The 18,619-nt window shown below is 36.8% G+C and overlaps 1 protein-coding gene across 2 annotated transcripts in view; it reads right to left on the bottom strand.

Moving 5' to 3' along the window:
• The window catches only part of dph6 (diphthamine biosynthesis 6), a 114,112-nt gene that overhangs the window by 71,318 nt on the left and 24,175 nt on the right, over positions 1 to 18,619 (bottom strand). For both annotated transcript variants that reach the window (XM_084393341.1, XM_084393342.1), the window contains exon 6: positions 976 to 1,037. In XM_084393341.1, coding sequence (XP_084249467.1) covers positions 976 to 1,037 — 62 coding nt within the window. The remainder of the gene's footprint in view (positions 1 to 975; positions 1,038 to 18,619) is intronic.

Raw genomic sequence — 18,619 nt, 5'->3', positions numbered from 1 at the left:
CCTGTGATCAAAGCTGAATGTTCAGCATCATTACTCCAGTCTTCAGTGTCACATGATCCTTCACAAATCACTCTAATATGAGGATTTGAGATATTTCTGATTATTATCAATGTTGAAAATAGTTTTTTCTGCTTAATATTTCTCCAAGTAAGATTTAAAAAAGAAAAGAGAAAATAATATGTTTATTCATCAAGGACGCATTAAATTGATCAAAAGTGACAGTAAAGACATTTATAATGTTACAAAAGATTATATTTCAAATAAATGCTGTTCTTTTAAACTTTCTATTCATCAAAGAATCCTGAGAAATAAAATGTATTAGTTTCCACAGAAATATTAACAGTTTTCAACACTGATAATAATCAGAAATGTGTCTTGATCATCAAATCATCATATCAGAATGATTTGTGAAGGATCATGTGACACTGGAGTAATGATGCTGAATTAATTACATTTCACAACATATCCACATAGAGAACAGCTGATTTACACTGTAATAATATTGTGCAATATCACAGTTTTTTCCTGTATTTTTCTGATCCGCACTGTATTAAACAACATGAGTTGATGTGGATTTGCAGTGAATAAATGATTTTACAATGAAAGGTTCTCCATCTCACCTGATTATGTGTGATACTGGACTAAACCTTAAAGAACATCATGAAGCTGATTTGCACGAAACAAATGAATCAGTGTGTCATCAGTCAAAACAGCCTGACATAGTGAAACACTTGATCTGAATCAATCAAAACTTTATCTGGACAATAACTTTATTGTAGAGCTGCTGTAAAACCTAAACACTCTCTGTTACTGTAATCTCCTGTTATCACTGTAAAGCCGCTGTGAAGCGATCTATATGTTAAAAGCGCTGTATAAATGAAGGAGACTTGAGTTGATGTGAAAGCAGAAGCAGAAACAGCTGAAGGAGGTTCATCATTATTATTATTATTATTATTATTATTATTTCCCTCTGACCTCGTGCAGATACGGTTCCATCTCCGCCAGGGTTTTTCCTAAATGTCTCTCTGGATCCAGACCTGCCACACACACACACACACACACACACACACACACACACACACACACAACACAAGAGTGTAAGTGTTAGTGTTTAACACACTAACAACACGTCCGCTGCTCTGTTTGACTGTGCAAATGTGTGTGTGCACACAGATCTGCTTTAACCGCTCGACTCCTCTGAGAGCCGCAGGTCAACATACGCACGTCACTCTGAAAATATTTTAGCATGTCAATACAAATGCATCACGAATGTGATAAACTGGAGATGTCAGTCATGGAAGTTCACGAGACCATCATGCACTGCCAGCTGGTTGTGATCTGCCTCTCTCTGTACACAAGCCTTTCCATAAACAAACACACAAGTTATTCATATATCATGAGCTAGCATAGCTCACACAACATGGCCGCTGCGGGAATCAAATCCGGCTCACATCAACAACGGCCAGACATAATAAACACATATAATCCGACACAGAGCATCTCCAGGACGGGACTCAAACATACGTGGAACTTTCCATGATTCGGGATATACTTTCGTTTTATCTTTTTTAACCAATGGTCTGTGAAAATGATCTTCAATCTCAACCAAACTAAATATGTGCAGGCGTATTTTAAATGATGTCTAGTAGCAAAATTTGGGAAATTACTAAATATAGTTTAAAAACCCTGATTTGTGTGATTTTGTAAGCAAAAACCAAATGTTTGAAGTTACTTATAAATGTATATTATTTCCCACAAATTAAATAAAAACACAGTACACTCAATGTACTGTAATATTAAAGTCCCCCTGTGGTCAATAATTGTATCCTTTAAAACTCATCTTTGATCACAAAATGACCCATTTAAATGTTTTTCCTTGAACAAAATGTCTTCATGTCTAAAAACAGCTTGAGTGTAACTCGACACCCTTGCCTCGTTTAGTATGCGTGGTTCTATGAATATGCAAATGAGCCCCGCCTCCACTCACTCACTCAGCTCAGAGATCCACTGGTTGACGATCACACGTTGATCTGATTGGTTACAAGGTAGTTTGTGACGTCAGAAACACCAGCGATTTCAAAGCGTGTGTTTGAGACTGTCTTTGGTTCACTGCAGTTTTAAGGAGGAAATACTCAGCAATGGTGTCGACTTATGAACTTACACATGCTTTGTCTTAAAGCACATTAAACACACCACATAGACACATAAACTACAGTAAAAGCTGGATTTTCACCACAGGGGGACTTTATTTAACTATATTTACAGCTCTACTCTGCTAAATGCAACTATAAGATATTACAATTGTATAAACATTAAGATTAATAAATGCTGAAGTATTGTTCATTCTTAGTTCATGTTAGCTAATGAACCTTACTGTAAAATGTTACCAATATAGCTTTTGTAATAGAGTTCAACGGCTGAGCTTGATGCATTCAGTCCACAATGAGTGTAAAACTGGGGGAAAAGCTACCGTGATCTCCCACCCCACATGAAGCTTTCATCGCTCGTCATATGTCAGTTTTTAATGGAAAGTGCAATAAAGTGGCCAAAACTACTACTGCAAAACCTTGTACAAACTCAAATCCATCAAGAGGTTAAACTCTCACCACTTTTCACAACAAACCATGACAACCCATCATAACACAAGCCCATATTTTCCCGTCCGCTCATGATTGTCGTGTACCACACTAGAGCGAACCGCAGAAAAGCGCCTTTCTTCCCGCCTGACCTCAGAGATCAGGGTCCAAACCACAAGCCCTGAGGGAACCTGCACTTTAGCTGGCCTGTTTTCAGAGGATCATGCTGGCGCGCTCGGATCTGCAGGGGATCAATGAGAACGAGAGCGGCCCCATTACCCGGCCCTGGGGAACACCGCTCATAATTAGTGTGAGAATATCTAATCTCCTCTCCTCTCATGTTAACCCCACACAAAGGTAACAGGGAGAACGCCATTAAAATTCAATCCTATTTAAATATCCTTTTTAATTAGTCATGCCTTTAAAACAAATTTTAATGATTGATTTCAAACTGCTGAGAGGGAGTCTGTTTTATAATATCTTCATTAACGTCTTGATTTTAAATAAAGGATCAAGCACGCTGCAAATCTGATATTTAAAGCTAGGATGCAGAGGGAAAATAAAGTAAAAGAGATGAATTGCATCATGTAACTGTGTGTCTCGCTCCACTCCTTATGAAGGAAATCAGTGAAACTGAACCTGGGAAGTGGCATGATCATAATCTTGGTGTTTTTTTCTCTACTTCTGTCACCCTGATCTTGCTCCTCGCCACTTCTGCTTGCTCAGTTAGGGTTAATATGCAGTAATATTATTGATTTAACTGCACTGACATTGTTGGATGAGAACAAATCTTGAACTGAATTAATCTGAATAATGACATTATTGTCTTCTGTAGAGCTGCTTTACAGCAGAATTGAACTTGTTGCATAATTTGCACAATGAACAGAACTAAATCAACACTGAACTGAATTGAGCTGAATTTGCATCATATTTGATGAAGTCTGCATTATTAGGGGCCAAGCACCGAAGGCTGGCGTTCCTATTATTATGATTATTCTTCCGTTTCCGTTTCTTCTTCTTGCACTTGAGTCAATGGTAGCCCATAGAATCGTATGGTAAAAAGTTATGAAATTTGGCACACTGATAGAGGTAAGTCCAAACATTCACCGGAGCAAATTTGGAGTCTTTATCTCAATCCCTCTAGCGCCACCACTTGTCCAAAGTTTGACTTACATTTGTGCTAATAACTTTTGAATCGCAAGGGCTAGAAACAAAATTCAATTAGAACTAAATTGTCAGAAAAACCTACTTTTTCTAACTCCTCCAAGGCCGTTGCTCCAATTTTCACGAAATATAAACCAGATCATCTTCAGACCGTGCTAAAAAAAGTTATGGAATTCAAGCCGATTTGTTAAACCGTTTTCAAAAAACACATTTTATGTAGCGCTTGCGAAAATAGACGTAAGGCTGTATCTCCTCAATGCTTTATCGTATTCAGACCAAACTTGGTCCATGTCATCACAAGCATGACCTGAGGCTACGTGCTGTCTTTCGGCGCAGTGCCACCTACTGGTCCGGAGATATGAAAAATAGTTACTTTTGCTAATAACTTCTGAACATTTGTCCAAAAATCATAGAGTAGTGGTCTCGTTAGAATCAGGGTGGCATGCGGAGTCGAATGATATCCAGTTTTCCCATATCAGTTATTTTGGCCGTCAGCCATTTTGAATTTTGTAGTAAAATGCTGTATTGAAAATCATAAAGTATTAAAAACATGCTGTATTTTATGAACGCATTAGCGTATCGTTACAAAACTCGGTATGGGTCATTCGCACAATGCCGTGAAGGAGCCTGAGAAGTTTTGAGACAGCGCCATCTAGTGGTAAAATCAAATTTTCAAATACTTATAATGTTGGGTGTGGTCAACTTATTTTTACGGGAGTCATCTCATTAGACTCTTGAATCCTTCCAGAGTCCAACAATACCAAACATGGCAAGTTTCACCTTGTGGTTTGTGCAACATTGTGATTTAGCACTTAAAAAACTTCCGCTAATATCTTCAGAACCGTCCGATCGAGACGAAACCACCGTAGGAAGTTCGGAAACATAGGTCGCTGGCAATTTGCTAATACCCCAATGTTAAAATTTTGATAGTAAGTGGCAAAAAAATCCAATCAATGTCGCCCATGAATCATTTATAATGCGCTCATACATATAAATGTTTAAACTCCAAAACAAAGTGATATATTTGCACCAAATTTGACCCACACATGTACTTTTGACGGCGCCATAATAGAACAAAACACGAAATTTCCATTAATTACAATACAGTATTATGCCATTAATGTTTTTGCATTGTGCATCGTCATCGTAGCTGTTGTAACTTTCTGCCTGTCGACATAATGAACATCTGAAACCAGGTGAATATAGCAGATCTGCACCAACTACATCCATACTGGCCTAAAATATTCAGACAGTCAAGATCATCTCTCATTTACATGAGCTGCACGGCGTTCATTCATCTGCACCTGTTTTACTACCTGACCTAAAGCTAATTACCTCACCCCCTTATGGCACATTAAACACAAATAAGCTCAGTCCAAGCACCATTCATCTGTCTGCACGTCCATTCCCGCTGCCCTTTAGACAAGCAGAGTCCAAGCAGAGCCCCAAGGAGAGATACGCCGGCAAAAAAGTCCTTAACTCATTATTATCCTATAAAACTCAGATTTAATCCAGTCAACTTCCAAGCCAGTGAACTGCGCACAAATGGATTCTCAAGTTTTGCATTAGATTTCATGAGCTTCAAATTAGAGCAAATTCTTTTCAGGTCACAAGTTCTTACAATACGGCTTTCTTTCCTTACGTGCTTCTTCAGTCTGGACTTCAAGACACCATTGTTTTTACATGATGTGTGGTAATGTGTGATGATGTGTGACTCTACTGCAAACAAAATCTACCTTCGGGTATAAATAAAGTAACTTGAACTTGAACTTGAACATGCACTGGTCAAGTTTACAGATTTTGGCCTATTTTGCTTACATAACTTGTCTTCTTTCAGACTAGAGGAAATAAAACATCCAACATGTACATTTAAAGTCCCCCTGTGGTGAAAATCCAGCTTTCAATGTTGTTTATGTGTCTATGTGGTGTTTTTAATATGCTTTAAGACAAAGCATGTGTAAGTTCATAAGTCGACACCATTGCTGAGCATTTCCTCCTTAAAACTAGCCTGGGTTTCCCCATACTGCCTTGCTCGCAGCGCGATTCTATTCACGCTGCTATGGCAGTCTGGACACCATGGGACAATTTTTCCCCTGAAAAAGGGAACCAATCACAGAACGGGGAGGGAGCAGCAAGATGATGACGACACCGAAGCAGTTTGTTTATATCAGACTCGACGTTACCTTCTACCCTCATGTTTATCTTGCACAAACGGTAATATTCGCTAAACGCCATCGTGTACAAATAAATCTTTGACCCATCGTCTTTTTCCTCGTCGAATTTCTCTCACTCTACATACGTCATCTGGTATAATTGAAGCGATTGGCTATGAGCTACATACAGGCGCATTTGATAGACATTCATAGCGCCCAATAAACGGCTCTGGGCATTCGTAAACCACGCCTCAAATACGAGAAAATGCGCACGTAGTTCCCAGACCAAGTCTCAATGAGACTTGGTCTGACGTTAGCCAGGCTACCTTAAAACTGCAGTGAACCAAAGACAGTCTCAAAAACACACTTTGAAATCGCTGGTGTTTCTGACGTCACAAACTACCTTGTAACCAATCAGATCAACGTGTGATCGTCAACCAGTGGATCTCTGAGCTGAGTGAGTGAGTGGAGGCGGGGTGAATTTGCATATTCATAGAATCGCGAATACTAAATGAGGCAAGGGTGTCGAGTTACATTCAAGATATTTTAAGGCATGAAGACTTTCTTTCAAGGAAAAAGGGTTTAAATATGTCATGTTGGTGATTAAAGATGAGTTTTAAGGGAAAAAATGATTGACTACAGGCGGACTTAATACACATTTATAATGCTATACCTTGTGATATATTACCTTGGCAGTAAATGACAAACAAATTGACACGAGGGTGTTTCTAATACAACAGCTGATGGAGTGGCGGAAAGATTTACATCTTTCTCTATATATTTTCCTCTTTTGGAAAGTCGTAGAAACGCTATCACAGACTTTTTCTTTTACTATTAGAGCAAATGCAAATACAAAAATTATATTTGCGGTCATCTCCCATTCACCGCTATAGACATTTATGACTTTTGCTTCTGAGACTTTTCACAAATGAGAAAAGGGTCCATTTCCAATACATACAGGAATCTAAATGAGAAATCACCACTTTAGCAGCTCTTACACCAAACTTTACAGGTTTATTTCATTCCACTGTATATATATATATTTTTTATTTTAAAGGTTTTGTTCATTTAACATTTGATTCCTAAAAACATTCAAAATGTATTCATCATTTGAAAAAAAACCCTGTATTTTCTGATTTCTGGAGTGATAAAAAGAGAAATCCAAAATCCCCTCCGCAAAAACCTTTAATATGTCAAAAATGATTAACAAGAATAAAGACCTTGGCTTTATCCAATGTTCAGATTCATGTTATGGAAATGCATGCAAATTAGTGCATGCATATTTAATTAGATAATGCCTCATTTCAATATTTAGTCAACATTTCAGAAGACTTGCGGTACAAATCAATTGTCGTAATGAACTGTGATTAACAGATTGGGATAATTCCACCATTGTTTACTCGCTCTCGTGTCAATGCAAACCTGTACAACTTTCTTGCTCCTGCTGTGCTTCACAGAAGAAAGAAAGTCTTTTACTTTGGGAAATGTTTATGTTGTTAGATGCTAGATTATTATTACAGAAACAATAAAATAACTAGCGATGCACGATATATCGGCCACCATATCGGTATCGGCCGATATATGTTCATATTTAATGCTATCGTTATCAACCCGATAAGAAGATTTGGCTGATATATTAAAGCCGATAAATAATGTATTATCTCCTTCGGCTGAGACACTTCAGATGCGCACTGTTCAACATGAGGGTTTTTAATTGCTTGAAATATGATTGGAATCACTTAAAAAAAGGAAAATACAGTAAAGTGCAACAGTGTCATATAGACCAGCGGTCCCCAACCTTTTTTGCGCCACGGACCGGTTTAATATCAGACAATATTTTCACGGACCGGCCTTTAAGGTGCGGCGGATAAATACAACAAAATATAAAAAAAATATTAAAAAAAAATAAATATAATAATAAACGTGAATCCAATGTGTAGGCTTACTTGCAATTTTATTAGCAGGGTACTCGTAATATCGCGCCTAAAGACAACTGAGAAAGCCTGAACACAAACAAAAAGCCCCCCAAAAGAAAAAAATCTCCATGTTTACGGTGCTGATGCGATGTAAGGGTGGCGCTGCCAATAAAGCACCTAAAAGCTGTCACAAAGAACCGATTTTAAGAACCAAAATGAATGATTATGAATATGTAAAATATAGCAGGAGACATTTTAATTGTTTAATAATAAACAAGTGTTTTCTGTGCAAAGATGAAGTTGACAATGCTGACTCGATCTTCGCAGTATGCCTAGTGAACGCGCCAGAGAGAAATGCACATTTCATACGAATTACATAAGCAGAGAACAGTCAGTTTTCTTTTGTTTTGAATTGTTCTGTTTAAAATTAGACATTTCAAGCCTTCTATGTCTCAGGTCTGTGAGGCGAGTAGGCTACCTTATACGCTGAATTTCGGTTAATTTATGAGATCAGCTCCAGTTCACGCGCCCGCGCCTCCGTGTCCTGATTAAATATTTTCTATTATATTTACTTCTTATTAAATCCAGGCAATTGGGTGATGAAACATTGATTAAAATTAAGATACAATTAATACAAAACGAAATACAATTTAAAGACAGGCTTTTTGCTTTCTGTCTGAGGTCTCTGTGAAAGTTTTAAAGCAGTCTTTTTGTGCCGCTTTCAGAGCGCTCACGTCCGTAAGGGTGAACTGTCCCATCCGAACAATTATTATTATTATTATTTATTTTTTTATTTTTTTGTGAAATAGGCTACATTTCTAAATTAATGCGACTTATAGTCCAGTGCGACTTAGGCTATATTATGTCTTTTCTTCTTCATGACGCATTTTTTTACTGATGCAACATATACTCCGGAACGATTTATAGTCCGGAAAATACGTTAAGTTATATATTCTTTCTGTGAGGCCCGGTACCAAATGTCCCACGGACCGGTACCGGTCCGCGGCCCGGGGGTTGGGGACCTCTGATATAGACCATATAAAATTATAATGAGAACATCATAATTGTGTGCTTGGGACATGGATTATAATGGTGAGACTTTTGTTTATGTAATCAGGCTCTAAAAAAATTATATAAAAACTTGTATTTAGACTAATCAGCCGATAATACCGGTTATCGGTTTTCAAATATAAAGATTTCTCGGTATCGGCCAAAATGTTCATATCGGTGCATCCCTAAAACTAACTGACCCTCTCAGAAAAAAAGGTACAAAAGCTTTCAAAAGCTACACCCTTGTACCTAAAAGTGAACATATTAGTACCTAAATGGTATTAGCAGGTTTTTAAAGGGCACCGTTCCAGTGACAGCTTTTGCAGGATCTCGTGGTCTTGAGCGAAGTAAAGTTTAAGAGGCTCCATGTCGAGCAATCCTCATCTTTCAGCCCTTATCAACCAGACTCCAGTATCGCCAACAGCATCATTAAACAGTCAAAGCGCCAATGGCCTGCCTATATGCTTAATGTGAACCAAATCTGCTACTGAATTAAAGCGCACAGATTCGACTGACAGATCCGCTTTAATCCAACGCCAGCTAAATTGGATTCATGTTGAGGAACATTTTAGCTTTAAAACGGATGAAATAAGCATCTCGCGCTGGAAGGTGAGCTAGTTCATCTTCTGAACAATGCTCTCGCAGACCCGCGCCGAAACAATAGTGGCGTGTTATCGGCCGATCTGTGAGCGAGAGCTTTGTAGGGGAGAGCGAACGAACACACACGAGATGGGGAGATTAAGAGAGATCGGGAAAATTTGTTCGAGCTCTTATCAGAAATTCAACAGCTGTGTGAGGAATAATAGCCGTACGACGAATACAATTCAGCAGACACATCAGAGATTTAATCTTTTTATCCAATAAATGGAATAAAGCTGCAATTATAACCTCATCTGATGTGTATCACAGCCAGTTCAAACTGACAGTGTATAACCTGCATACTGAACGCATTAAAGCAGTAATAAAAACACTAATGCGACAATCAATGCATGACTGATATGTGATGTTTATGAACTTTCATAAAGACCTGATGCTCATAATCAAACACACAGGCTAGTTTTGTCCTGGGATTGAAACTGTTACTCTTAACTGCACCAATCTCAAAGTCTCATCGCTGTTTGTGCCATAAACGTCAACAGCAAATCAGGATCACAGTGAGTTACTGAGCTCCCAAAGTGTGAGATTTTACATATTACCACAGGCAAATACTTAAGTACAGAATATTTAAGTACATTTTTATTAAAAAATGACCTCTTCAGCAACTGGTGAAGCAAGTTTCTCTTCGTTCAAGCACTTTATAAAGGGATAGTTCACCCAAAAATGAATGTAATTATGTAACGTAACCTTATGTCAATCCAAACCTGTATGACTTTCTGTCTTCTGTGTAAAAAAAAAGAAGAAAAAAAAAGATGTTTTGAAGAGTTTAAACACTTGCATTGTATGGGGAGACAAATAATTCTCAAAATATCTTCTTTTTTTGTCCCTGCCAAGAAAGTTTAGGCTTCTCTGAATATTAACATTGATAAATCTGTTCATTATTATGGTTATTATTCGACTGGAGAGTTGGAAAATTATCATTAAATGTTATATATGAGTGTCTGACAAATGCAATATTAGATATTTTACACTTTTACCACAAAGAAGGGCTACATTTAATTTCTCCATTTAATAAACGAACTATTCAGTCAGATAGGTATTTGTTGTGAAAGAAATACAGTTACAATTTCAAGCATTTTCAAGCATTTTATCCAAAATGTAAGCACTTTTTACCACAAAGAATTATATACAGTACAGGTCAAAAGTTTGGAAACATTACTATTTTTTATGTTTTTGAAAGAAGTTTCTTCTGCTCATCAAGCCTTATTTGATCAAAAATACAGAAAAAAAAAAGAAGTAATTTTGTGAAATATTATTACAATTTAAAATAATTGGTTTTCAATTTATTATACTTTAAATTATCATTTATTTCTGTGATGCAAAGCTGAATGTTCAGGATCATTACTCCAGTCTATCACATGATCCTTTAGAAATCATTCTAATATGATGATTCATTATCAAAGTTGGAAACAGTTCTGCTGCTTAATATTTTTTCATAACCTGTGATACTTTTTTAGGATACTTTGATGAATAAAAAAAAATAAATTTTTTAAAAAAAATAGAAATCTTCTGTAACAGCGATATACACTACTGGTCAGTAATTTGGGGTCAGTCATTTTTATTCTTTCTTTTTTTGAAATAAATCAATACTTTTATTCAGCAAGGATGTGTTAAACTGATAAAACGTGATAGTAAAGAAGATTTATATTATTTATATCATTTATTTTGAATAAATGCAGTTCTTTTTAACCTTTTATTCCTCAAATATATTAGGCAGCAGAACTGTGTCCAACACTCATAATAAATCAGAATATTAGAATGATTTGTAAAGGATCATGTGATGGACTGGATTTCACATGTGACACTGAAGACTGGAGTAATGATGCTGAAAATTCAGCTTTGCATCACAGGAATAAATTATTTTTTAAAGTATATTCAAATAGAAAACTATTGTTTTAAGTTGTAATAATATTTCACAATATTACTGTTTTTTCTGTATTTTTGATCAAATAAACGCAGCCTTGATGAGCATTAGAGACTTCTTTCAAAAATATAAAAAAACGTAATGTTTCCAAACTTTTGACCTGGACTGTAAATTATTCCAATGGAAAAAAGCAGACGGATTTAAGCTAAACGTCTGGTTGGTTTAGCGATCAGTCTGGATGCTAGATGTTACGTTGCTATCATGGAAACTGACAGAAACACTGAAGAACAGATATGATTTCCATCCAGCGATGTTCCCTGGATCATCAAGATTTGCACATATCCCTAAATAAAATACATAAAACACATGTCGAGGAAAGGGTCGAGTGCATTTCAATTATAAGAATATGATGCCAACCATCCGAGTGGAAAAGTTCGTGCCGAAAGTGTCCGTATAATTGCAGAAAATAAATTCTAAAGCACGCAATAAACACAGGAACGCCGTAACACTGCAAACAGACCTTTCAACTTCACACATGCCAATTTCCACTGGAACTGTCATCCAATTAACAGCTGGAAACAACCCTGCGCCTGGACATCCTCACACACACAAATCAACCAATTAACTAATTACATGAATATCCAACGCTGCCGTATTCACCAGCCAATTATCTCCGCCCGGCTTCACGGAGGTGGCGAGCGATCGCGCAAACTTCTGCTCTGGTTTCTGACGTGATTACACAAACTTGTTGGCACACGCATGCAGGAGATCGTCTTGGACTTGGACACGTCTCATAAACACAGACCCCCTCCTTTAAAACGCTTCCAATGTCTTCTGTCAACCCCCCCGATTACCCACAATCCTCCTCTTCAAGTGTTATTACGGGATTATAGTTCATATCACCGGTGACGAGAGAGCAGACGCCTGATGCGTGGGCACTATATTCACAACGGGAGCCATTTTCAGTGAGGTTACACTCAACAACAGGTCGTTAACATCAGTTCATGCGTTTAGGTATGAATGAAAGTACATGTTTATAGCAGCGTTTCATTTCTACACATTTCTGGTGGTGTAAAACTTTTTATAATGAACAAACATGAGCCGACAATGACTAGAATATATATAAATTAACATGGTTACACTTTACAATAAGGTTCATTAGTTAACATGAACTAAGAATGAACAATACTTCCTCAGCATTTATTAGTCTTATTTAAAAGTAATTTTAATTTTTACTAATACGTTATTAAAATCAAAGGTTGTATTAGTTAACATTAGTGAATGCACTGTGATCTAACATGAACTAACAATGAACAGATGGATTATTATTAACTAACATTAACAAAGATGAATAAACACTGTAATAAATGTGTTGCTCATTGTTAGTTCATGTTAGTTAATACATTATCTAATGCTAACTAATGAATCTTATTATAAAGTGTTACAATTAACATTTACTTAGATTAACTCATGCTGTAAAAGTAATCTTTGTTGTTACTTTTAAATGTTAACGAACCTTATTGTTACCTTACTGTTCCCTCACTATGACAATGTGAATAATTGCAATGATATTTTAGTGCATTTTTATTTGGCCATTAGTAACAAAGAGTGTGTCATTAGAGGCTCGTTAATGACTCTTTTTGTCATGTGAGTCGAGTTAATACATGTAATTTGTTTCTGTGAATCAGTTCAAACCTTAAGTACCAATTTATTTGTGTCATTATTCAAAAAAATTCACAAATTCTTTGCATTTTCATAAAGTCAAACCAGACATTATTCAGACACCAGATATCATTTTTGATATAGTTTTACTAGTGTGTGCAGGACACTATAGTTCATTTATGTTAGTGTGGAGAGCAAAATAAAGTAAACTGTGACATATTATACCCAAATATTCTTCCACCGGTAACATTTATACACATTTGGTACTAAAAATGATTCGGACACTTTGAGCTGATCATGTTTTCTTTAATTGCTAATGCTCTTTTTACACACAGACTGAACACAATGAAGCATTGCTTGGTGATTGGTTGAGCTAAACTGGTATTATCTAATTGTGTAGTTAAATTTAACAGCTGACAGATATTCAACATAATTCATGTGTGAGACAGTCTAACAGAAGATGGACAAAACCAGTCAAATATCAACTGAGTTCTGCTCATATTTTATTACCATTTTCTAAACTATAGTGAATAAACTGTGATAATGTGAGAAATGTTGAAGGGTGTCTGAATAAATGTTGCTTTGACTGTATATTAAAATGTTTTAGTACAAATATAATGTAGCATATAAAAGGTGCATATAAAAGAAAACATGCCTTCAATTCTTGCATAAAGCATTTTAAATCTACAGTGTACGGCTACAAGGCTGTTTGGTAGAAATGGTGCAACTGTTATTTGTACGCCACAGTCGTAGCAGGCACACATTTGAAGACATTTCTCACGTCACAAGTGTTTATTTCCACCTGTGGTGTGTGTGAATGTACAACACACCTCTGTCACCCAATACACACACGCAGCCCCGACCCATGAAACCCATGAAAGCCTCAATTACTCGACGGCCTGAGGCAGTGCAAGTCCATCCAAACCCTCTAATTTCTAATTACCGGTGCCTGAGGCCGGGTGAAGAGCCAGCCGAGATAACATCTTCCCCTTCTACCTGTAGCCAAGCAGAAAACACACACCTCGCATAATTACACTCTTCCAGATATGTGGGGAATTTGCTTTTAGAGGATGATTTGTCAAGAGCCGGCGGTGCTGTAGGGGTTTGGGGGTAAGCTGTGCCGGCGGATCGCTCACGGCTCATTTGGACAAGCGTTCGGCTGATATTTAACATTCCTTCAACACACACACACACACACATGGATCCAGTGAGTATCAGTCTAAACAAGCGACAGAAAATACACAAGAAAACACAAAGCTCCTCTTGAGTGTCTCCTGCAGCGAAGGGTTTAAAACACAGACGGTGTGATCGCTCATATTCACACGCTGAATTATCAGCTTAAAAACACATTTAGAAGAGCGCAGATAAGACACGGGACGGGATTTGTTGGGGGGAAAAAAAGGGATTTTGATAGAAAAAAAAACAAGTGGTAATCCCAATTCATCTGAAACCCTTCAAATAATAGAAAGGGACGGAAGATTTACAACTCCACATTTACATTCTAATCACTCAAGCTTTAAAGCTCAATATAAACATTTTATGCAAAAGAGCTACTGAGATATAACCTTCTCCAGTTCACCGTTACCAGTCCATTAGTGTTAACCACAAACACACGCATTTCAAAGTCAACGTCGTACAAATCGTGCATAAAATTGTAACTTTAGGGGTCTTTGTACATTATTTACCCCTAAATGGTCCATAGTTGTACCTTAAGGGTACGTATTACTCTAAGGCACCTTTCAGGAACAGATAAGGTACAGATTTGTCCATTTACTGTGCCAGAGACAAGCTTTTATACCTCTAAAGGTAAAAAAAATTCTGACAGTGAACTAAGTTTTATCAAACTATAATTATAAAACGGATATTTCCCAAATCTAAATTCTGATTGGTTGAGCCACGCTTGAAGCCATTATAAAAGTCACAGTCTATGGCACACATCCTATGAAGCGCTCTTGCTGTTTGACAACCATAAATGAGCCAAACTGTTTTATTCTGATCTATTGCTATTAATAAATTTAGCACATTGGTGTCCTTTATCATGTTGCTGCTGCCGCTGTGTGTTACAGTGATGTTATGGTGATGTCACAGAGATGTTACAGTGATGTTATGGCGATTTCTGGCGCAATATGGCTGCCGTCGCATCATCCAAGTGGATGCTGCACATTGGTGGTGGCTGAGGAGATTCCCCCCTTTCATGTAACAGCGCTTTGAGTAGGCCTACCTAGAAAAGCGCTATATAAATGTAATTAATTATTAATTATTATTATTATTATTATGTTATGGTGATGTTACGAGATATTACAGTGATGTTATGGTGATGTTACAGAGATGTTACAGTGATGTTATGGTGATGTCACAGAGATATTACAGTGATGTTATGGTGATGTTACAGAGATGTTACAGTGATGTTATGGTGATGTTACAGTGATGTTATGGTGATGTTACAGTGATGTTATGGTGATGTTACAGTGATGTTATGGTGATGTTACGAGATATTACAGTGATGTTATGGTGATGTTACGAGATATTACAGTGATGTTATGGTGATGTCACAGAGATGTTACGGTGATGTTATGGTGATGTTACGAGATATTACAGTGATGTTATGGTGATGTTATGGTGATGTTACAGAGATGTTACAGTGATGTTATGGTGATGTTACGAGATATTACAGTGATGTTATGGTGATGTTACGAGATATTACAGTGATGTTATGGTGATGTCACAGAGATATTACAGTGATGTTATGGTGATGTCACAGAGATGTTACGGTGATGTTACGAGATATTACAGTGATGTTATGGTGATGTTACGAGATATTACAGTGATGTTATGGTGATGTTACAGAGATGTTACAGTGATGTTATGGTGATGTTACAGAGATATTACAGTGATGTTATGGTGATGTTACGAGATATTACAGTGATGTTATGGTGATGTTACGAGATATTACAGTGATGTTATGGTGATGTCACAGAGATATTACAGTGATGTTATGGTGATGTCACAGAGATATTACAGTGATGTTATGGTGATGTCACAGAGATATTACAGTGATGTTATGGTGATGTCACAGAGATATTACAGTGATGTTATGGTGATGTCACAGAGATGTTACAGTAATGTTATGGTGATGTCACAGAGATGTTATAGTGATGTTATGGTGATGTCACAGAGATGTTATAGTGATGTTATGGTGATGTCACAGAGATGTTATAGTGATGTTATGGTGATGTCACAGAAATATTACAGTGATGTTATGGTGATGTTACGAGATATTACAGTGATGTTATGGTGATGTTACAGAGATGTTACAGTAATTATGGTGACGTTACAAAGATGTTACAATGATGCTGTGGAGACATTGCGGAGATGTTACGGTGATGATACAGTAACATTATGGTGAGGTTATTGTGATGTTACAATGATGTTACGAGATATTACAGTAATGTTATGGTGATTTTACAGAGATATTACAGTGATGTTATGGTGATGTCACAGAGATATTACAGTGATGTTATGGTGATGTCACAGAGATATTACAGTGATGTTATGGTGATGTCACAGAGATATTACAGTGATGTTATGGTGATGTCACAGAGATATTACAGTGATGTTATGGTGATGTCACAGAGATGTTACAGTAATGTTATGGTGATGTCACAGAGATGTTATAGTGATGTTATGGTGATGTCACAGAGATGTTATAGTGATGTTATGGTGATGTCACAGAGATGTTACAGTGATGTTATGGTGATGTCACAGAGATATTACAGTGATGTTATGGTGATGTCACAGAGATATTACAGTGATGTTATGGTGATGTCACAGAGATATTACAGTGATGTTATGGTGATGTCACAGAGATATTACAGTGATGTTATGGTGATGTCACAGAGATATTACAGTGATGTTATGGTGATGTCACAGAGATGTTACAGTAATGTTATGGTGATGTCACAGAGATGTTATAGTGATGTTATGGTGATGTCACAGAGATGTTATAGTGATGTTATGGTGATGTCACAGAGATGTTATAGTGATGTTATGGTGATGTCACAGAAATATTACAGTGATGTTATGGTGATGTTACGAGATATTACAGTGATGTTATGGTGATGTTACAGAGATGTTATAGTGATGTTATGGTGATGTCACAGAGATATTACAGTGATGTTATGGTGATGTCACAGAGATGTTATAGTGATGTTATGGTGATGTCACAGAAATATTACAGTGATGTTATGGTGATGTTACGAGATATTATAGTGATGTTATGGTGATGTCACAGAGATGTTATAGTGATGTTATGGTGATGTCACAGAGATATTACAGTGATGTTATGGTGATGTCACAGAGATATTACAGTGATGTTATGGTGATGTCACAGAGATATTACAGTGATGTTATGGTGATGTCACAGAGATATTACAGTGATGTTATGGTGATGTCACAGAGATATTACAGTGATGTTATGGTGATGTCACAGAGATGTTACAGTAATGTTATGGTGATGTCACAGAGATGTTATAGTGATGTTATGGTGATGTCACAGAGATGTTATAGTGATGTTATGGTGATGTCACAGAGATGTTATAGTGATGTTATGGTGATGTCACAGAAATATTACAGTGATGTTATGGTGATGTTACGAGATATTACAGTGATGTTATGGTGATGTTACAGAGATGTTACAGTAATTATGGTGACGTTACAAAGATGTTACAATGATGCTGTGGAGACGTTGCGGAGATGTTACGGTGATGATACAGTAACATTATGGTGAGGTTATTGTGATGTTACAATGATGTTACGAGATATTACAGTAATGTTATGGTGATTTTACAGAGATGTTACAGTAATTATGGTGATGTTACGAGATATTACAGTAATTATGGTGATGTTACGAGATATTACAGTGATGTTACAGAGATGTTGCAGTGATGTTATGGTGATGTTGCAGTGATGTTACGCTGATGTTGTGGTGAGGTTTATGGTGATGAGTAACAGTAATGTTATGGTGATGTTACGAGATATTACAGTGATGTTATGGTGATGTTACAGAGAGTAATAATATGGTGATGTTACAGAGATGTTACAATGATGCTGTGGAGACGCTGCGGAGATGTTACGGTGATGATACAGTAACATTATGGTGAGGTTATTGTGATGTTACAATGTTACGAGATATTACAGTAATGTTATGGTGATTTTACAGAGATGTTACAGTAATTATGGTGATGTTACGAGATATTACAGTAATTATGGTGATGTTACGAGATATTACAGTGATGTTATGGTGATGTTACAGTGATGTTACGCTGATGTTGTGGTGAGGTTTATGGTGATGTGTAACAGTAATGTTATGGTGATGTTACAAGATTTTACAGTGATGTTATGGTGATGTTACAGAGATGTTGCTGTGATGTTACACTGATGTTGTGGTGAGGTTTATGGTGATGAGTAACAGTAATGTTATGGTGATGTTACGAGATATTACAGTGATGTTATGGTGATGTTACAGAGAGTAATAATATGGTGATGTTACAGAGATGTTACAATGATGCTGTGGAGACG

The sequence above is a fragment of the Rutilus rutilus genome (assembly GCF_951802725.1).
Source record: "Rutilus rutilus genome assembly, chromosome: 21".
NCBI classification, from domain to species: Eukaryota; Metazoa; Chordata; class Actinopteri; order Cypriniformes; family Leuciscidae; genus Rutilus; species Rutilus rutilus.
Note: the sequence above shows the minus strand (reverse complement) of the source record. Positions and strands in the feature narration are given on the sequence as shown.